Source organism: Vanellus vanellus (genome assembly GCF_965231255.1).
Source record: "Vanellus vanellus genome assembly, chromosome: 3".
In the NCBI taxonomy this organism is placed as follows: Eukaryota; Metazoa; Chordata; class Aves; order Charadriiformes; family Charadriidae; genus Vanellus; species Vanellus vanellus.
The window spans coordinates 87,829,321-87,851,316 of record NC_138907.1 but is presented as its reverse complement, the minus strand read 5'-3'; the positions used below and the strand labels follow the sequence as shown (position 1 = coordinate 87,851,316).

Below are 21,996 nucleotides of genomic sequence, written 5' to 3'. Positions count from 1 at the left end.
ATGAGAAAACTTTCAAATTCCATCTTCCCTTCTGTCTCCAGGGCTATCTTAGCTAGGGGCAGAGTAGTTATGAATGAGTGAGGTATAGCTCCCCTTACCTGTTTCAGGTGTACGGCAAGCTTCCTCCCCTTCAGGTCAAGCTCTTCCCATTCCCAAGACCTGCTGACAACATCGCTGGACCGCACGTGCAATTGGTTTGCGGTAGGACTGGGAAAAAAAAGAGTTGCTCTTCCGACTACAGACTATAATTTTGTATCATTAATTAAACAAAAACAGTGAATACAGAACTCAGAAAGTAAGTTTTACTTCTTTTTAGGTTTGAGAGCGCTCTGTTGTCCTGGGCTGATCCTGTGGCAAGTCTGCCCATGTTCAATATTAAAATAAAAAGTAGTGATGTATGCTGATTACTACAGCAGGTAGATTGTCCAGTCCTCATTTTAATGGTCTCTTCTTGCTTTCAGTCACAGACGTAACTCTATTAGAGGGAGTCAGAACCCAGTGCTCACATCTTTAGGACTTCCTATCAGTACATCAGAACGTCAGGGTGGAAACACACACAGATTCTTCACTGCACCAACTGTAGATGTGCAGGCTCTCAAAACAAACTTAGCAATGTAAATTCAACATTTCAGATAAAACACCCTCCTCTGAAGCCTTATAAAAATACCAGTGCAACATAGAGCCATTTTACAAAACAATTATCTTTATAGAAAGGTATTTTAGTGGTATATGCTGAGGTAAATAATAAAAACAGACCCAACAGAGGGCACGACCAGTGTTATGGAGAACTCTGGATGAAATTTGGCGAGAAGCCTGTTTTATAAAAGCTAATATTTACCTACCAGTTATGATCCCTGGTAAGGTGCTTATTGCTGTAATACTTCAAAATTAGTCTTCAGTTTACAAATTGAAAAATATACGAAATTAGATCTGTATGAATGTTAGGTATTAGCTGTCACAAATTTTAAAAGGCATTGTACCAAGTTTTCTTAATTGTTTACTAACCAATTTGATTGTAGCAGGTAAATAAACTACAGCATACATTTTACCTGACACCATGCATCAAAATCAGCATAAAAACCAAGTTCATCAAAGTCCAACTCCACAAGGAAAACATGAAAAAGTGCAAATTATGTACCCAGTATTTCTGTCACAGCTGTTTTTTTCTTAATATGGCATGAAAAAGGTTTACAGCATATATTAAGAAAAGTCTTACAAGTGTTCACCTCAATGCTTATATATACAACATTTTGCTCAAAGTGCTCACTATATGAAAAAAACTGATTGGATAAAAATATTTAAACAGTGCTTTCTGAACGTTCAGGGAAAATTCATATAATACATCAGTCCCATTAGTTTTCCTCTTCACTCAGTGCAATGAGATGCAGAAGTCACATCAACTTCACGAAAACTTTGCTTGCCACAGTGCCATAAAACCTCAGTTACAGTGGCATTCTTGGTGTCCCATTGGGAGTGGGTCTTTTATTTTTTTGCATGTGGCTTTGATGTTTTCGAGATCTTACTACTTTCATTCTTACTTCAAATACTTCTTGTATGGCTTTTCGAAAACAATGGAAATTGTAGTCTATTAATCCTACAGAGACAGAAATGTTTTCCATATTAATAAAGACATTTATACAAATTAGGTGCTAAAAAAATTGCTTATATTCTACATTTAGTGAAATACCACACTGTCTCTCTGGAGGTCATAATCAGTGAATTTTCCAGGCATTTTTTTCTGTGCTAAGCAAAAGCACATTTGATATATACAAATAATTCAGTGAGCATTATAGTTTCATACTGCGTCTGATATTAAATATACTTTTTAGTCTTAAGAGAAAACACATAGAAGTTCATTGGCAGATAACAAAGCCTTAACTTAATAAAAAGCTTTGGAGAAGTGCTCAGTATACTACAAGAAAAAATAAAATCTTTCATAAAATACGGTGTCATTTGCTAAGTTTGCTTGACAGAATAGCTGTGATAAAAATAAATAGCATCTAGTCATGAAAGAATTTTCATTTTTTGACAATGAATAAGCTTTGAAATGGATACTTGATAGAAATACCACCAAATAACAGCCAGCTATATTTTATCTCACATTGTAATTGGAAAATAACACAATAGATATGCTGTTAGATTACAGACATACATACATAATAGGCAGATAATATTACCATGTGAGTGGGCTGAATGTGATCCCACAGAAAAGCTGTAAAGCCATATTGGTAAGCAATCGAAAGATTTACTGGGTGCTACAATTGTGTAATACTGCAATACAATTTTAGAATTTTGGTCCTGAGCTTATGACCTCATTCAAGGTTAATGCCATAAGCTTTCTTAACTCAAATACTGCAGTGTTTTCCACTTCAATTTCCCTAACAGGAGATGATACATATTTTAAGTGGTTTAAATCCACTGTGTGATTTTTTTTTCGGGGGGGAGGGGGGGGGAATTATTTTCCCTCTCCCTAGAGTTCAGACAAAATATTATGTGGAAGTCACCAGGCACCAAAAGCTAATCTGCATTATAATACCAAAACTGTACTGTTACAGGCTACAGCACTAAGCATCCCAAACTATGCAGACACAACAACCTGACACAGTTGTGAACAAACCCTAATGGATGTTTATTCAACACTGCGAAACAGTGTTCTTAGTAGGTTTGCTTACTGCAAAAAAATAAGGAAAGCGACCACATCTAACATTCATGGATAATAAAGGTGGTATGGGTATTAAAGAGAAATTGAACCAGTTTAAATTCTATAAAATAAAAGCTCAACAGCCCGTCAAACAGCCCAGCAGACATGGTATGACTACTGCGTTCACAAAAACACCAACGCTGACTGGTGAATTATATATCACAAGATGGGGACACAAGCCCAGATGATGGCTCATTCTTCTACTGCTCAGTTCTGGTCTCAGGACATTTCAGTAAGACAAATAACTCAGTGAACATCACGCCAGTGAGCACAGTGAGCATTATAGTTTCATACTGCGTCTGATATTAAATATACTTTTTAGTCTTAAGAGAAAACACATAGAAGTTCAACACTGAACTTAGTTCAACATGAACTAAGCTTTCAGTATTGACCTTGACCAGGGTCAGAGAGATAACCAAGAAATTTTATGCACTTTTAATTGCAAGATATGAAAGCCACCTAGTTCCCAAACATGCAGCTTCTCAAAAGCCTCCTTTCAGAGATGAGAAAAGCAAGAACATGAACATATTTCTTTCTATCAGCCAGTTTCAATAATTTCCCCTTAGTTATGGCATGCAAGCTGTTCCAAATGCGTATGCTGGCACCAACAGGTACAAATCAATGTTAGCCAAGCTAAACTGACACGTTCTACTGTTGCAGATGGAAGCTTTACTGTACTGGATGTAAACTTTCATATGCTTTCACAGCAGAAAGTTGTCAAATACATTTATGATTTCATCTTATCTTAATGCCAGTACAAATATCCCATGCCTTTAAACATGTTATGTAAGCTCTATCAAGCTGTACTTACCTTTAATATTTGTGATACAGCTAGAGACTGTTATCAGCTAATGACAACCAGAGTTATTAATTAACTCGCTAATACAAGAGAAAAGTAATGCAATACTAGAAAAGGGAAAAATACCTTTTCTCTCGAAGCTTTCTTCTCTGACAAAACAAACAAGAGCAAGGAATTTTGTCACCTCTTTTAAATAAAGGACAGTTGTATTGTTCAGTTTTATGATTGCCATTGATTCTTTGTCATAAGGAGTTCCAGTGCCATCATCTTTAAGCCTAAGGGGAAATATTCAAACAAACAAAAAAGAAAAGATAAGCCATCCGATGAGCTAATGAAAGTACTCCCACATTGGTTCTTTCCCCAGATAATCTTCATGAAATGTTCATTTTAACCTCTCAGGAAACTCTTCTTCAAACTACACACTACGTAAACTAAGAAGACATAGAGATCAAATTACTTATCCAATCACACACCAAATCTTAGATCTGGGGCTAGAAATCAGATTGTTTGATTGCCAAGTACCTGAACTGGAACGTTATTTTTTCCTCTATTAGTTGCCAACCATTTACCACAAGGTTGGCTGTTTTCTTTTAATCGATGCACTATATTATGACTTTATCTAAAACATGTGAACCAGTAAGTCTGTACTGATAATTCCAAATCTAGTAACCTTGCTTGAGCAGTGGCAGCTGACCGATAGTTTAAGCCATCATGAGACTTTCCTCATGAGATGTTGGCTTTCGCAACATCAAGTCATGAAAAGAGATTTCTCCTCCACAGATGACGTGTCATGACGATCACTGTATTAGTTTTATACCTTGTAATTTTACCCTCATTCCTGAATGCACACACACACATCTTGTTAAATGGGTAGTTATCACCAACATCCCAGAACACTTAGTATCAATAATATATTAAGGTAACAAGTTCCACAGATGCTCCAGGAACAGAGCACAAGAAATGAATTCTAATATCATGTCTTTAGTCTATAGCTAAAAAACATGGCACACAGACTTCTGGTGATAAATCCTAAATGGTTACACAAAGACAGTGGTAGAGTGACATTCTGTGAATAGAGCGCCCCACAAGCAGCGTTGTACAGATAATAATTAAATGCATAGTCTTTTCAAGTACACAGCATCTTTCTCTGTGCAAAAAAAAAAGCCACAGATCAGCACCTTTTATGGTACACTTCTCTAAAACACAAGTTCTCGTACAATTACTTAAGTGACCAACTCAAAAATCTGAAACAAACAGCAGAATATACAAACTTAATAAATTTTAGAAAGGTATTCCACAATTTGTTGTTCTTTTGTCGTTCTTGTGTTTAGGGCACATCTGCACTAGGATTCTCCCTCATAGCTTCTCCAAGAGTGCAAGTCTATCAATGGGTAAGAATGCAAAGTTACCAAAGACTCCCACACTCTAAGTGTGCTGCAGTTTGGCCTCCAAGTCTATGCACCTTAACGTACTAATTCTTAATGTGCCCCTGCCTTTCCCAGGAATAGCTGGCATTACATTTGGCCAAGGGCCAAGCCATTTAAAACATAACTTGCAAGGAGATGTACATGCTAGCCCAGGAGATCTCCAGTTGCTAACGTATAAGGAAGGGAAACTGAAAAAAAACCAAAACAACACAAAGATCATGTAGAGAAAAGAGGACTAAAAGAGAACTGAAGCATGAGTGAAGCCGCTCTCTAAGGCCAGTAGAGGCCACTAGCTATTAAACTAAATATGGCCCCACTTTTTTTTTTTTTTTTTTTTTTTAAATGGCAGGCACCCTTCAATTGTATTTGTCCCTGGGGAACAAAAAAAAGTTAATGTTAATGTTTCCTTTTATTTTAGGTTGGTTACTTCCCACTCCTTCCTCCACATAAAATTATTAGCATAGAAAGAGAAAGGTGTTCACAAAATAGGCTGAGCAGGGAACAGTGCTTGCTGCTGGCAGGGTATCTGTACCTCAGAGGCCTGCCATCTCCTACTTCCCCCCTGTCCTGACAAATTACACATTCTCATTATCGTTTATACCCACATCGTTCTAATTTTGAGGCCATTCAGATTCTAGGTACGCAGTTTTACGAAAAACATTAACAATTTACTTACCCATATATACAAGAAATGTCAATCACAACATCTATCATATCGCAGCAGAGCTCATAAGTTTGCATATCCACTGGAGTACTGTCCGTTGCAATATAGATCTTACTGACTACATCAAATAAAAATGCTTTTTCAATCCCAGAATTCTATTATAGAAAAAAAGAAATAAAAATAAAATGGAAACCATGTCTTCAAATTAATACCGAGCTTTTTTGTTCCCCTATTTGCCTGTTAAACAAAAGCTAGGCTGAAGAAGTGGAAGTTAAATTGCAGTCAAGCTCATTTTGAAAGAACTGTAGATACAGCACTGTCGTGTTTGTAGCAAACCATGATGCTCACAGACCTTCCAACAGTTTCTGCCTCTGAGCAGCCATAACACCAAGTTACACTCCCAAACTTCCCCTCTCTAGAAAACATCTAGAGACATTACATTTATTTTCAGTGGAAAATGCTGGGGGGGAGGGGAAGTCCTGCAAGATCAAGCTTTTTGATTTTTTTATTGTAACAATGGACATAAAAAGAGAGCTGTCATTTAAAGTTATTCTAGCAGGACACGTGAGAAGGTAGAAACAAGGAAAAGAAAAAGTTGATAGACAAAGGTGACAGTAGTGTTCAGGAACTAATTTCTCAAGGAAACTCAGAAATTGTCTCATCAGGGTCTGTAGCTGTTTTACTGTTCCGGTTCCTTAGAACATCTTTTAGGATCACAGGAGAAAGACCAGTATTTTGACGGTGCTCTTTTAGTTTTCATGTAGCATTGGTGGTTAAAGCCATGTTTATAATGCTAAGGATTGCTAATGTGATGACAGCTATGTTCCTGTCATCCTGCCAAGCTGATTAAGACTCTCTCCATCCCAGAGATGTATCGTATTCACAGCTCTCAGAGGCTAGCTAGGAATGCTAGCTCATACTCTTTGTGTAGATAAGTAAACTGCCATAAGCGTTTACTTCCTGGGGAAAAAAAAAAAAGGGGGAAAAAAAAGTGTACTGTTTAACTGAAAACAGTAGCTTTGCTTGCTGATATCAAGGGATTGCACCTGGGCAGCTGTCCCAGCATGAACACAAAGGGCAATTTCCCAGTATTGCTAAAGCTCAAGCTATGAAATATGTTTCAGAATCCACCTATACAAAGAAGAGAAGCAACTTTCTTCCATCAAACTGAATTTTCTCCATATATGGGCTTCCCTTTTCAATACGGTTTGGGACTACCGCCACAGCAGTTTTGTAACTCCCCAAAAAAAAAAAACCTGAAACCCCCTAACAAGTTTTAATAGCTTCAGCTTCCTTTGTAGTTACAGAACTTTTCATTTTTCTTCTTCTTTTCTAAGTCAACTATTTAACACATAGTTAAATAGAGAGACTAAAGTGACCATCTCACTTTCCTAATTTCTGGAAGCAGATAGAAAAATTTCAACCCTAAGTATGCTATTGAACAATGGCCAGGAATATTTTGGGCATTTTCTTCTTAAGGAGGCTTGGAACTAGATGATCTTTAAGGTGCCTTCCAATGCTAACCATTCTATGATTCTATTAATTCTGCCACCATCACACACAGCTAAGGCTGGAAACACCCATCTATAATAACAGAGTATAGAGGTGAATTTCTTGCATTTTGTTATGGAAGAGCCTCTATGAGTGGCACACTTCAGTAATTCATTAATAAAATAAATATTCAAAACAAAGTATACACTGTGGATACCTTAGGTACACGGGCTGAAGTACATGATGTACAAGGACAGTCACAGAGAACTGGGTTTGTTCAGCCTGAAGAAGAGAAGGCTCATTGCCATCTACAAATACTTAATGTAAGGGTACACAGAAGACAGACCAAACTCTTCTTAGTGCTACAGTGTTGAAGGACAAGAGGCAAAAAGCACAAGCTGGAATTCTGACTTGATACGAGAAAAAGAAAAAATTTAGCATGAGAGTGATGAAGCACTGGGAGAATGCCAATCTGAGACGTTGTAGAGTTTCCATCCTTGGAGATACACAAAGCTGGACTGGACCCAGCCACGAGCAACCTGCACTAACCAGCCTGACTCTGAGGAGGAGCTGACCTCTGAAGGTCCCTTTCAGCCTACATGGCTCTATGAGCCTAAGTTCTTTGAGCGCTAAGAACAAAAATACATGCATACTGTTATGGTTTGAAGAACCCACAGCAATTTATTGTCATTTAGACAATTATTCTATCACCCAATGACCCTTCCCCAGCTGGGAAGGGGAATCAGGAAAAACAAGGAAACCCGATGGTTGAAATATAAACGGATTTAATAGGACAATACTAAATAATTAACATTAATAAAGAAGCAATATTGATGCTGATACCAATATAAAACATACAAGGATTATACCCAGCCCATTCTATCAGTAGGAAGCTGTGCAGTCCCAGCAGTGAACAGCAAATGTGGGACACTACGAGTGCTATGGCTTCAGGAGGAAGGGAAGGGCTCAGGGGTCTGGCACAGGGACAAGATGTTCTCAGGACTGCAGCCATCAAGGGAGAGAGAAATCATCAGCAAACTTTCTAATTTATATTGAATGTGATGTTCACGGTATGAAATAATCCTGTTGGCCAGCTTGGGTGAAGTGCCCAGGTCTCACTCCTCCTTGTCCCTGCACCTGGTGAGCTTGAAAACACTGAGACCTTGAAACCAGAGTACCATAGCTGGCTACAAAGTAAATATTTTCACAAATTCAGACACTAAAGTCTTCTAAAAATGCAGTTTTCCCAAGCACGGGAAGAGAAATTAGTCCTGTGTCACTTAAACCAGGACACATGTTTATTTTGGTTATTCTAGACACGTGATAGTTCTGTAATTTTGATTTTTAAATAACAATTCTGGCAGCACCTCACATACTTCAGCAGATGTTGTCAAATATCATTAATTGCATGATTCACCTGTAAATATCATGTAACTATACAGCCATAATTCATTGCCAAAATACATATTTGAAAACACAAGTCATTTTAGACAAAAGAAGTTGGAACTCGAGCCCTGTAGTGTCATTCATGAGAAGTCAATTATAAGATTTTGTACTATATAAAGAGACACAGAGTGAGAATTTCAGCTGTACAGGTAAGATGTACATTAAATTATTAAGATGCCAGTGACAATATAGTAATAGAAGGCTGGAGCACCTCTCCTATGAAGCCAGCCCGAGAGAGTTGGGGTTGTTCAGCCTGGAGAAGAGAAGGCTCTGGGGAGAAGTTATAGCAGCTTTCCAGTATCTGAAGGGGGCCCATAAGAAAGCTGCAGAGGGACTTTTTATAAGGGCATGTAGTGATAGGACAAGGGGTAATGGCTTCAAACTGGAAGAGAGTAGATTTAGACTGGACATCAGGAAGAAATTTTTCACTCTGAGGGTGGCGAGGCACTGGAACAGGTTGCCCAGGGAAGTTGTGGATGCCCCATCCCTGGAAGTGTTCAAGGCCCGGTTGGATGGGTTTTTGAGCAACCTGGTCTAGTGGAAGGTGTCCCTGCCCATGGCAGGGGGGTTGGGACTAGATAATCTTTAAGGTCCCTTCCAACCTAAACCATGCTATGATTCTACTTAAAAATGCTAAGTGATTTTTCCATCTCAGAACTCTGGCTGCTGCAGCCTGCCTGTACCTGCAGTGACAGTTTAAAAGGCTTTCATCTTGAGATGTTTGCCATGCCAGCAGTTATGTCCGCTCGTAAGGGCAGAACTTGGTGTCTTAAGTTAAACCATGCTTGCTTTCAGTTGAAACTAATACATTGAGGTAGGACCTGCTGAGAAACTGGCACATATATGCTTCTGTCGAACCTTGTACGATGACAGAGACCACGGTGAAAGTGTTGGATGGACTGCCAGGAGTAGTAACCACTAAATTGCACCCAAATGACTTCATAGATTTCATTTGCCAGGGTTTTTAGTACAACTTTAACTGAAAAAGTAAAGGATTTGCCAGAATGTTTGTTACAAATTTGCTCAAGGAAAAAAAAAATACCAGTAGAAACAATAATTACAAGTCATAAAAAAAAAATCAGAAAACAGTTGATAAAAAGTACTATTCAAAGAGACATTACATCGTTAACATTCAGTCAGGGAAAATGACAATAAGAAATAAACTGTTTCTGTTACTAGAGCAGGAGGGTTCCTTATTAGAGAAACAAAGGCCAACAGTTGCCTTATGCATCTGAATGAAATGCTGTCATTGATGTCAATGAGAGGAGGGCCAGAATAAGCAATAGTCATCTCTGACACAACCCTACAGTCTGGAAAGAGGATGCAACATGTGCTAGAAGCTCTATCTCGCACTCTGAATCAATGTAAGAGTATTCCACGGCTAATCTGAACCAAGAGAGCCATTGCAAAAAATCTTCTGCAATGAATATATGAGATTTTATTTTGGATAGGTAAAACCCATGAGGTAGCTGAAATTCAGATCACATTTCTCAACTATACTGGGTTTGAGAAAGTAGAGGCAGTTTCTATTCTTTAAATGGAATGGGTTCAGTAAAACTGGTAGTATTGCTCCAATTCCTAGGTGTAGGTAAATGGAGCTATCTTCCTCCTTCTTGAAAGTATGAAAAGTAAGCCAAAATTTGGAACTAAAAAAGTAATTTTTAAAAGAATTATCAGTCACATTTAGGAATGAATTTTGGATAGTTATTAAACAGGTCTTGCGGCAAACAGCAGATTTAGTGAATGAATTTTAAATACAACATTTGAATTTGCAGATTATGAAATTTAAGTCATTAAATAAACAAAGCTGCACTTAATTTTACCATGATAACTCATTGGGTTTTTTTAACATATACTTTTTAACATCCCTCAAAAAACCCCCAACAACCCTAAAATAAAAATCCACATTCCTGTGTTACACAACTTGATTGCTTGGTAAGGCCACTGTAATTAAAAACCAGACATCCTTCTATATGAAGCTGACAGAGTGTTAGACAGGTAAGATTAACATGGGGTTTGAATGCCAAACCAACTGTTATTTTATGCTTTACAGGCAGTTACATTAAAGAATGTAGAAGCAGTATTATCACACTGATGGTTCCTCAAACGTACAAGCTAACACACTGTGGCACTATAAAGTTAGGCAAAAACCTGCTGTGAACTTAAAGAGCGATCACAGATCTATTTTTGTAATCATCAGCTTTTCATGTTGGAAGTCTTCATGGCATAAATGAAAGCAAATCCTCATGAATATTGCAGCAAAACCCAAACTACAACACCAGTACACCCACACTTTGATATCTAGCACACTGGCTTCCTGAGGTAAGGCATGACCAAAATCCATGTCAAGATTTGTTGTCACTAAGTTGCTAAAGTAAAGAGGCACCCGCTAACTAATTATACGCTGGAGAATGATGTTTAGTCTTCCTGTGGTTACAAATACAGGCATTCCGAGTCTCCTGTCTACAGATAGAAGACACTCGTAAAAACAGACAGCAAGCATGCTGAGGACATAGTGACGTAGCTACACCTTGCTCTAGGTCACTAACAAACTGGATTTTCCTCTATTTGAAGCTAAGAAACAGTTTGAGACTGTTATCCATACTGAATAGGGGAAATAGCATACACCTCTCACTTTTTTTAAACTTCCCATTCATTTGAAAGACTTGTTCTTCCATACAAATTACATTTGATATTCTAGATATTATTGGAGCTGCCTTCTGGGTGTTCCAGACGCACAAGCAACTATCATCAGTCATTCAGGAAGCAGCTTGTGCTCGATTCATCTGGTGGTTTGGCAGAAATTCTTCACCAACTCCAAACAGTGAGGAGACCTCATGCAGAGATCTGACTCACTATATGAGTGACTGGGGTGACTCTGGCATAAGGACTACCACGGAGACAGCTTTCTCCTTAAGATTGTGTAGCATATTCAATATCCAATTGCTCCAGAACTGTTGTCAGCACTCCTTCATTACTGTCCTGTCCTAAGTGGAGTTCATGACTGTATGATAACTGGTACATGGTCCAGTCATTTTTGTAGAAACAGATATTTGTAACAAACCATTCATTGTGAAATAGCATCATTTGTTGCCTAATAGTAAAAGAATAAGTTGTGGAAAGACCTTCCTCTAATCGTAGTCCTTCTTTTCAGCAACACATCCAACTTTTCTCTCCATTTTCACACCCTACACTGAGAAACTGTGAAATCTAATTTTATCTTGCAGGCTGTTGAATGATACTAAATAATTTCATTACTTCAAAATCACAAAAAGGCACCACAAAATACCTTGCTTAGAAATTGAAGCTTGACAAATTAATGCTAGATGCAAGCTGCAAAATTAGAATACTGTGAGAAAGGGTGCAGTTTCAGGAGCCACTATGACCTAACTTAACAACCACCAAACAGGGAGTTTTTCCTTTTCACAACCTACTCACTGTGTTCCCCTCTGCTCATGGCCCCACGTTCCCATCTTTTATCTTATGCCAAAACAAGAGCATGTTGGACTCCTTCATGACCTGCTTTTAACTAATTAAATCGTGCATTAGTGTATGTCATAGTGACTCCATAAGGGAACAGGTAAGTGTCAGAACCAGTACAAAGGAGAGGAAGGGACCACACATACAGGAACAGCAGAGCAAGGAATTACCTCCACAGTGATAACAAGCTACTAGATATACAAAGCCTTCTAATCAGCCTTAGGAGTAACTATGGAAGCTGTGAGAGTTGTGATGGACTCTAACTCTAAAAATTTCAAGACAAGAGAAGATTTTCTTAGGCAGGTTAAACTTCGATACAAAGTAGAATGAATTCTAGGAAGGACTACAGACAGCTCTACATAAGAGATCAGACTAGATGATGTTCCTTTAAGAATTTATTTACACAAATTTTAAGTACTACTTAAACAAATGCATGCAGCACAGACATTTGCAACATTCAGATTAATGTATGAGCAGAAAAGTGATGGCTGCTAACCCACTTTATGTGATTCAGGAAATACTCTGGGTATCTCAGCAGCTCAGCAACACTGTTTAATAGAAAGGGAGGTGAAGCCAAGCAATGCATGTGGGTGCATTTCAACTAAGTTTTGATAATTTCTCTGAGAGTCCACATTGCTCATAATCTCTCAGAAGGCAGAGAACATAGTATCTGAACATGCACGTTGGACATAGCTGCATCTACACACAAAGTATATAACAAGTACTTACTGAAATAAAGATGTTAAGCAGGTTTTCCAGTGTTGGGAGCTGTGGAATCAGTTTCTGTACCACTTTGCTAAACGCTTCAAATATAGAATGATCATATATGCTTGTCAGATAAAAGCTGGAAAAAAACGTCACCACATTTTCCTTTTAGCCACATACTGTGAACATGATGTACCTTTCATAATATGAGTGAAATTAAATATTGTCAAACAGCAAGTGCCTACACTTATGCAATTACCCCTTGTGATCAGAAGTCACATGTTATGATTGAAGCATAGGGCTTCATCTCTATAAAAAAAAAACCCTAGACGCTGCAAACTAGACCCCAACGTAGAACTTCAGGATGCAACTCCCACCTTGGCACTCTTACGAAAATATTTTTCAAATTGCAGGAGAGGAATATTACCGAGTATGTCTGTTCTGATCTACTTTTTGAAAGCTGTGGACCTATTTATCAATGCAATAATGCAGTCAAGTTGTTAAGAGCTCTAAAGAGCTGGCATGTTCACAGAGCAGGTCTCTCTTTAATATATTTGTATTTGGCTTTACGTGCTAAGAAACGATAACTTGATGTCCTCTAGTTCCCAGTCTGCAGAAGTCCACTATTTTTCATTATTTGCTGCAATAATCTGCTTTATCCCAAGTGGCACCAAGCAGGCTGCAGCAGTGAGGACTAGTGATAGGGAGGGGACTGAGGCAGAAAGATTTCAAAGGAGGCAGAAGTGATGTAGGTGGCATATACAGTCTACTGGTTGGAGCTCTACTGGTTGCTGCCACTGTGCAAGCAACTTATTTCAAGACAGCAGCTGCAGCAAAAACTGGTAGGACTCTGGAGTATTTATCTGTTTTTAAGCACATCTCTTTTCCTCCAAGACAGCAATCAGAAATAAGGTTTGGCTCAGGTCAAATGCAATGTCTCTGATTATCCTTTTTCTTCATGTATGAAAAGCTTGTTGTCTGCTACTTCAAGAGAACAGAAAATGGTAACTTGTCAAATAAGCTGCTCTCCTCTTTAGGATTCTCTGCACAGCAGCTTTTCTCACCTGAGGTGAATCTTCTCCAATCCAGCATCTGCAAGGTCATCATTTGCCCTCTGGTGAATATCTCTTTGCGTTTCAATCTTGTGATCATCAGATAAACCATCCACTTTATGGATAAAGATTTCAAAGTTGATATCCGGATTCACTTTATAGGCTCTGGTCACAGTAAGATGCAGCCGAGCTAATGCTTCCATATAATCATCCTAATGAAGGGAAAAGAAAAGCTACAACTGTAGGACAGTTCTTAAAGTAGATATATAAAATTTTATGCTACTTACTTTTAGACAATGCTACAGTTCAACAAAAGCTTAGTTTTTTTATTTCTTAAAAGTAGAAGCCTGAGACTACATCCAGCATGTGCACCAAGCTCCTGCTGTCAGCACTTAGGAATCTGAGATGTTAAAGCAAATTAGTTAACTTTTGAACATACTGCAGAGACAGATTAAAAATAACCAAGCAGCTCCTCAAGTTTTAATGACCTTCTTTTCATGTGTGTTTGCGATATAAGTAAAGTCATTTATTTGCTTTGAAAAAAATCTATGCTTTCCAATCCATTTGTCTGTTGCTGAAGAAAGAAAAGAAAAAGGTAGCTTAAATCCCCTCTTTTTACCTGAGAATCAATAACAAATATCAGTGCTCCAGTGCCTCTGAAAATCATCTCATAGTCAAACGTAGGGTCAAAGAAGTCAATTTGCCCAGGAAAATCCCATATCTGAAAGTTGACAAAGGAGCTGTTGGAAACATCCTCTCTGCAGATCTTGTTTGTGCTCTCCAAGAAGAGAGTCTCATTCGGCGACATTTTGTGAAAGACAACTTTCTGAATGGAAGACTTCCCACTTCTTCTCAATCCCATAAGCAGGATTCTTGGCTTAACTTCAGTACTGAAGGGATCATTGAAATCCAAAACTGAATAAAATCACACAAGAAGAAAAGTAATATACTATGGCAATATAATTAGTAACTGCCAGATAACATACATTTGACATTTATTTTCATTACATTTTTACTTGGATACATACAAATGTTACCAGTTTTTAAGCTTAGGGAGCAGTGCTATAGGCATTTTAACTTGCATTATTTGTCCCTTAGGCTATAGAATCAGAAAATCTTCTTCTCATCTGTAAGACAGTGACTGCAAAAGGCTTGATCACTCAGTTTGTATGTGAAAAACGTGTTGTCACACACAGACATCCTAAAATACCTGATTTTACTCTAATCAACACTATGCCACGTACATTCTAAGCCAACTTTAAAAGACTATCATCTGGTAACAAATACCCTTGTCAACTGATAGCTACATCACACTGCTGGAAGAAAGGAGTACATTTGTGTTAGATCTGTGTGATCTTCCTAAGGCAACATGAAGGCTTCCTTCCTCTTAAATAAATATCGCACATCCCTGGAAGAGGACAACTCATCGGGCACACAATTCCTCTATGTTTGGACTTACAGTACTGAGCTCACAAAAACTGCTTTTCTAAGATGGTCAGAACTTCACATGCTATTGAATAATTTGTGTTACTACCTGTACAAGTTTGTTATCCAATAAATAAGATTACAGCATATCCCCTGCCTATTTGCAAAACAAAGGCCTGGGAACACAGTGATTTCACTGTGTTACCTACCCCAGTTTGAAACGGCTACCACTAAATCAGAACATTTTCTAGTGCTGATGTAGTTATATTAGCATAAAGGTAGTTATGGAAGTAAATTATACTGTTACATCTGTAAACACATGCATGTATAGCTATCCACACCTCTAAGCACACCAACTTCTGTTTCAGGTATCTCTAATCAAAACAGCTACAATACAGTCTCAATTACTGCATTTAGTTGGCCTGTAACTTTGAAATGGCCAAGCTGAAGATAGTACTGCACATAGACGTAAAAAGTTTTCAAACACCTCTGTGATATCCTGTCTGCAGCATCAAATACAAGCAATGCAAAAAAAAAAAAAAAAGAGTTGTCAATGTTAAATCTGCAGAGTAAGGCTCATAGCACACAGTGGTCAGGTTTAAAATACTGATCAGACCACAGGCTAAACACACTAGCTGTCAGGCAGACCTTCTCCCACCCACGAAGGTACAGAGTATTCAACATTATTCAGAGTACAACATAACTGCCTTTCTTTTTCTGCTGGGATAAATTTTGAATTGCAGAAAATTGGCAGGCGTTTGTTCATACACATCCTTCCTGCATCTCCCTGCATACTTGAAGGGATCAACTTTACTCCAAAAGTACGAAAATCTAAAACAAGAAACCTCAGCAACAACAATCTGAACCTGTCAATTTATTACATAGCTTTATGGGCTAAAACACATGGAAAGCTTGAAGGAATCCATTGCCTTGGAGCATGTTTTGCACCCAGGGGTTGTGATCACATCCATCCCCTTGTGTTGCTCAAGCCTCACCCTACTTTCACAAACACAAGAGCGGGACGTGCCTGCCAGGAGGGCACAGAACCTTATTCACATCTGTTTGTGCTTCCTGCACCTCAGATACCCAGAATTTGGGCTTCTCAACTGAAGGTCTTGCGGTGTTAGCATAAGACATCCCTTGGCACCATCTACTGGCTTGTAAGTGGTTATGCCACTCAGTGTGGGCCCGTGTCACCACAGTGACTGACAGGCATTGAAAACTCACTATTGGTGGGATCCTACCCATTTTAAATACATTTGAAAGGCCTTGACGGGTATTACCACTTAACTGTGCGCTTGTGAATTATCACATATGAAACACTGCCAGGCTGGAGCAGTGCACAGATGAAAGTTCTTCAAGCAGAATAGCGACGGGTAGCTTTATAAGAATCTCATCTTCCTAACACAGCAATGGCCAACTTCTGCTGATCCACAGACAACAAATTTGGGAATTAATAAACTGCAGCCAACACACTGCACCACTCTTCCTGTCAACCTGAACCGTGATAGTATCCTCCTGTGGCTGCAAGAAACCTGTACCTACAATACTTCACACCAATAGAGGAATAATAAACATCTGCTCTAGAATGATGTAACAGTATTTTATTTGGTATAGTCTTGTCAATAAAGCAAACCAAAGGTACAGGATTTAACGGTGTTTCCTCCACCCCATTCTCTTCTTCAACGCACAAATTTTCCAAAGCTGCCAAATGTATATTTGCAATTTCATTAATGTGCACATATCCATACTGCGTGCAATTTGGCCATCAAAAGGGAAAATAATTTATTCAAAGCTTTACAAGAACTAGTTTGAATAAAATACTTTATAGAGGCATATAAAGAACAGTCTTCTGGTTGAGGCGTTATCGTACATTTCAAAAATTTTTTTAAAATCCTATTTGCTCTGTATGCAACAGAACTTACGCAGTCAAATTTGCCACAGATGTGTACTTTGTATCCCCTTCCTCTCCCCACCACAATAACACCAACTTCCCCCTGTATGTCTTATGACATATCCTCCAAATAACAGATATGACATGCTGTGGCTAATCTGGAGCTCAACACATGCTGGTTGTCCAGACCCTACGCGTGTACGCCAGTTTGCCAGCTGCTGCCACAGAGAACACAGACATCTGCTCACTTGTCCCTCTGAGAACGCTTTCATTTGGGTCTCTCCTCTCTTCTGAATGCCAGCCTTCATCAAACTTGTGGGAACTTAATCATCTTTGAGACATCTTTCATTTAAATTTGGTTGAATGTAGAGAACAGTCTCCAAAGTTCTGACCAGTGATGAGACAACCAGAAGACAGATTACCTACCTCTCTTTTCTTTAAGAAATAGGCTAAAAACTCACATGTATCTAAAAAAAAAATGCTTTCAATAACTTGGGGTTTTACACTCTTGTTGTATTAAATTATTCCAGGCTGTTAGGTATTTATGGACTGTAATACTTACTAGAAAGAAATTGCTTTATATTAAAGCCATACAAAAAAAAATACAGTTGCAAGTGCAGAGTTACCGATTAGAAGAATGAACACCAGCTTGCTCTTCTGCTAGTAAGACTGTTACTTAGCTTTTGAAATCCTGCCAGTTCAAAGACAGGGAAATGTAAATGAGTATCATCCAAACCTGACTCGATAGCAAGGCTGCTATAGCACTTTCCTCTGAGACAGAGTTAAGAGATTACCTTATATGTAAAGGAATTGGATGATGCACTGCCTGCCCACATTCCTTTGCAGAGTACATGACAACTCCTTCTTTAATTTGCCACAGAAATGCCAGTAGATGTATCACTGCAACTTCCCAGACTAGGTTACCAAGTGAGATCATAATATGCCTAAAAGAAACACTAAACTCTTCTCTATTCTGTAATGGGAAAGAGAATTTTCCCTATTGTAAGATGCAACACATTTCCTGCTTCATTCACTTTTACAGAGAGTGAATGTTATAAAATGCCAGTTTCTAATGCCTATCAACATTATATTTCAACTTTTCTAAGCAGCCATAAAGAACAGAAGTCACACAGGTTAGAGGCCATCCATATCCTTTGAAGTATTCACAAATCAAACTTAACAAACCCAAAAGCACTTTCCCCACAGAGAAACACTCAACTCCTTACAAAATTTCTTTAATTGCAGTTATGTCTTTGCTTACGGAGTGCAATTTGTGTGCATTGCAACATGCAAGAGAGCCCAGCTCTGAGGAGTTAATTGAGAACTGCACATAGCAGTCCCAACCTGTCTCACCAGGATGCACAGTATACAATAGATACTCTAACATGTCCTTCACGCTATTAGAGATATTCATTGATAAATATAACAGTTTTTGAAGCCCATCCTGAATTCCACACCAATTGCAATTAATCGTCAAAGTAACTGACTGTCTTCACTATGCTTCACAGGCATATGCGATGGGGATGCCATGTTGGAAGGTGTATTTATAGATCTCACCAGTTTTCAAACATCCAAATAAAATGCTGCAGTTCATCTGCTGAAGTAACATCAAGCCAAAAGAAATTATTTTGCTCATGTTACCACCCATAAGGTAACAAGCCTCAGTCTAGTTTTAAACTAATACAGCTAATAATGATTTTTTTTTCCCCACTAATGCAATTATGTTATTTTAAAGTTTTAACCTTTTTTTGTGTAAAGGAGAAAGAGCAGTCCCAAACTTTCCACTCATGTACCTTCAAGCCTATTGACATCGTAGCATTTCCAGTACTACTGCGACTGTGATATTTGCAGCATTTTGGAGTGCTGTCAAGACAATAGCCTTACAAAACACATACAATGAACACCTTTGACATTAACAGAAGGCCTGAGCCTAAAGAGTTAACAGAAAAAGCTTATATGCAATTGAGAAAGCTGTTCAGCTACTGTGGGTTCATAGACATTGCAGAAAGGCCTGGTGGAAGGAAATTCTTGCGGCTAAAGAAAAGACTCAGAACCAGAAGACCTGGTTCCACTCTGCCACAAGTGTGGCACTCTGCAATCATGTCTTAAAGCTACTTTCTTGGACACTCTGCAGAGTGTTTCCCCGCTTCTAAATACTTTTTAATTGCATATATCAAAAATATGACTAGGCTTTACGTAAACTAAGAGCTGTAGGGTCTCTGAGTATGACCCTATGTGTAGAGTAAAAAGATTAAGAAGAGGACAAGAGCTGTGGTTTCAGCATTCAGGCTGGAGACAAGAAACCAGTACGGGATAAGAGATGACCAATATGAAGTTTTGAAATCTCCCGTATGCCTACAAGCACAAATTATGCTTTTAATTTTAAGCCTGGCTTCTTCCTTCACTTTCAACAGCCACGCATCGAAGCTGTTCTCCTTATATTGCCCTTTCCAATTTCTTCTTTGTAGAGAAGTGGAGGCTGTGACACTGAATTTTGGACTACTTACTCTACAGGTCCAGGAAGAGAGAGGACAATAACTGGGAAAAGGAAAGCCCCTTGCCCTGCAGCCCAGTGTTAAACAGACAAAATACAGACCTGAATCCCAAGTCCCTCCATTACAGATGCTCTATACCTCTTTCTGCAGAGGCTTCAGAACGAAACAGAAAGCCAGGGCATCTGGACTGTTAAAACAGACCTTTGTTTTAATCCTGTGTAAAAAAGGTCCCTGCATGGACTGTATTCTCCTGCTATTCAGGATGCAAAGGTTTGTTTCTGATAAGTACAATATTCTGGTATTACTACAAAGAAGCAATTGAAATTAGCAGTCTAACAAAGTGTCTATTGAAAAATATCCAAATAAATTCCTCTGAGGACAGAATATGGACTACTTCTCTAAAGAAAACGCTGTTAGTTTAGCACTAAAGAAATATGCTAAAATGTATTATCTTTGCATCAAAATAAAGGCCATTTTTAGCAGTTTCAAGTAAGACTTTAAATAGTCTCAGCTACAGCTCTTACAACCAAGCATTCCCACAGCCTTTAACCATGAAGGCTTATACTCAAAGCACTGACCTCCCCCTCCCCAAAATCGCATTAGTCAGTGGGATACCTCCCACAGCAGCCTGTTGGACTGGGCCTCTAAGGAGGAGGGTTCTGCATGCTAATAATCAAAGTGGCATTAAAACACGTGGCCTTTTATTATGCTCTTATAAAAAAGCAATCCTTTTTTTCGCCCTGAGATACTGAGAGTTTTCCATGCTCCTTTGGGAAATACGTCTCAGAAGAATGAATTCAGGCTCTGAATGAAAGCAACAGGCTCTGAGCTGGCATCGCCTCTTTTTACTGAATGAGGCTGCTTTTCTTGGTAAGCCTGTCCTTCCTAGCATCACCATCCATGCTGACACAGATACGCAGCGAGTAACATGGGTCTTCATACGCACAGACACACAGACAACAGGCATTTAGCGGAGTCTGCCACTGTGGGGACTGACATTCACAGCTGCAGAGCAGCCCCGGACACAGAGCTGCGTGTTGCTGCTGCCTTTTATAGCCGGACACCCAACCCCCCCGCCGCCTTGGCACACTCAAGGCACATCACCAGGCTGTGGCCACTAATAACTAATAACTCTCACCCCAGCCATGGAAAATACTGAAAGGAGGTTACTCCCCCCTACCACCACCACCACCACTCTGTCTGCACTTCTTTTGCCTCCTCCCTCTCTCCCAACCCTTCACCCAACCTGTCAGCCCTTGCCCTGCTCCCTCCTCGGAGCTCCCCGTTCGCTCTCACCCCACGGTAGCGCCCAACGAGCGCCCTGTCCCCGTCCCCACGGTCACCTCCGCAGCATCCCCCGCTCAGCCTGGCCTCTTCCCACTCACCCCCATCCCCGGCGAGGCCCGTCTTCCCCCCCCCCCCCCCGTCGCTCCGGCCGCCTCCTCTCTCCCACACCGCTATCCCCGGCTCCCTTCGTGCCCTGCTCAGCCCCGCCGTGCCCCATTCCCCGGGGAGCCTCGGCTCCTCCCTGACCCATATCCGCAGGCAGCCAGGCCCGACACCCCCCCTGCTCCCCCGGCAGCCAAACCTCACCTCCCCTGCGGCGGCCCCGGCCCCGGCCCCGGCCCCCCCCGCTCGGGCCCTGCCCCGCCTCACCCACATCTCCGCACACACGGGGCCGGCCCTGCCCCGCACCTCGCGCCCCCTCCCCGCCTCAACCGCCGCCGGCCGCTGCCCCACAGCCCCCTTCCGAGGCCGGTGCCCCCGGCCCTCCGGGAGCAGCCCCCCTGGCCCCGCAGCCCCACGGCGGCCGCCACGCCGCTCCCCCGCCGCCCCCCGATGCCGATGCCCCCACTCACACGCCTCATCGCCGCCGCTCTCTGCGTCCCCGTCCGAGAAGGACTCGGCCCCGTCGGCGTAGCCCGCCAAGCCCACGATCTCCTCCTCTTCTTCCTCCTCCTCGTCCCCCTCCTCCTCCTCCTCCGGCAGCTTCCTCGGCACCTGGCTCATACCGGCCGCGCTACCGGCGGGGCTCCGAGGGCCCCTCTGACTCCCGGTGGCCTCGGGGCGCGCCTGGCCGCGGGCGCGGTGGGGGGGGGGGGGGGGTGGCCCAGGTGCCGCGCTGGCGCCGTGCCGTGCCCCGCCACGGCTCCCCGCCGCCGCCGCTCCCCTCCCCCGCACGGCGCTCGCGGAGCAGCGCGGCGCAGCCTGCCGGCGGGGCGCGGAGCGAACGGGCGGGCGGGGGAGGCAGCGTGACCCGCGTCACCTGACGCGGCCGGTCACGGGCCGGCGGGGCCTCCGCGCCCGCCGCTCGCCCAGGCCCGGCCCCACCGCTGGCACCCGCTGCTGGCAGGCAAAGCCGGGCGCTGCCGTGCTCACAGGCGGGGTCCCGGGGCCTGCCGGCCGCCGCCGCCACC

At 41.0% G+C, this 21,996-nt stretch overlaps 1 protein-coding gene across 1 annotated transcript; it reads right to left on the bottom strand.

The window, feature by feature from the left end:
- Positions 1 to 280: 280 nt before the first annotated feature.
- RRAGD (Ras related GTP binding D) lies at positions 281 to 21,670 on the bottom strand. Its single transcript, XM_082481727.1, has 7 exons — positions 21,439 to 21,670; positions 14,385 to 14,680; positions 13,778 to 13,977; positions 12,738 to 12,852; positions 5,604 to 5,746; positions 3,627 to 3,775; positions 281 to 1,594 (listed from the first exon to the last, which is right to left on the bottom strand). Exons 1-7 carry the CDS (start codon positions 21,587 to 21,589, stop codon positions 1,443 to 1,445), a joined length of 1,206 nt encoding a protein of 401 aa, XP_082337853.1. The 5' UTR covers positions 21,590 to 21,670; the 3' UTR covers positions 281 to 1,442.
- Positions 21,671 to 21,996: the final 326 nt, after the last annotated feature.

Coding starts and splice junctions, on each gene's coding strand:
- RRAGD (XM_082481727.1), bottom strand. CDS start 21,589: ATGAGCCAGGTGCCGAGGAAGCTGCCGGAGGAGGAGGAGGAGGGGGAC. Junction 5,747..12,737: donor TGCTTAACATCTTTATTTCA/GTAAGTACTTGT, acceptor TTTCTATAATAG/AATTCTGGGATTGAAAAAGC. Junction 3,776..5,603: donor GACATTTCTTGTATATATGG/GTAAGTAAATTG, acceptor ATTTCCCCTTAG/GCTTAAAGATGATGGCACTG.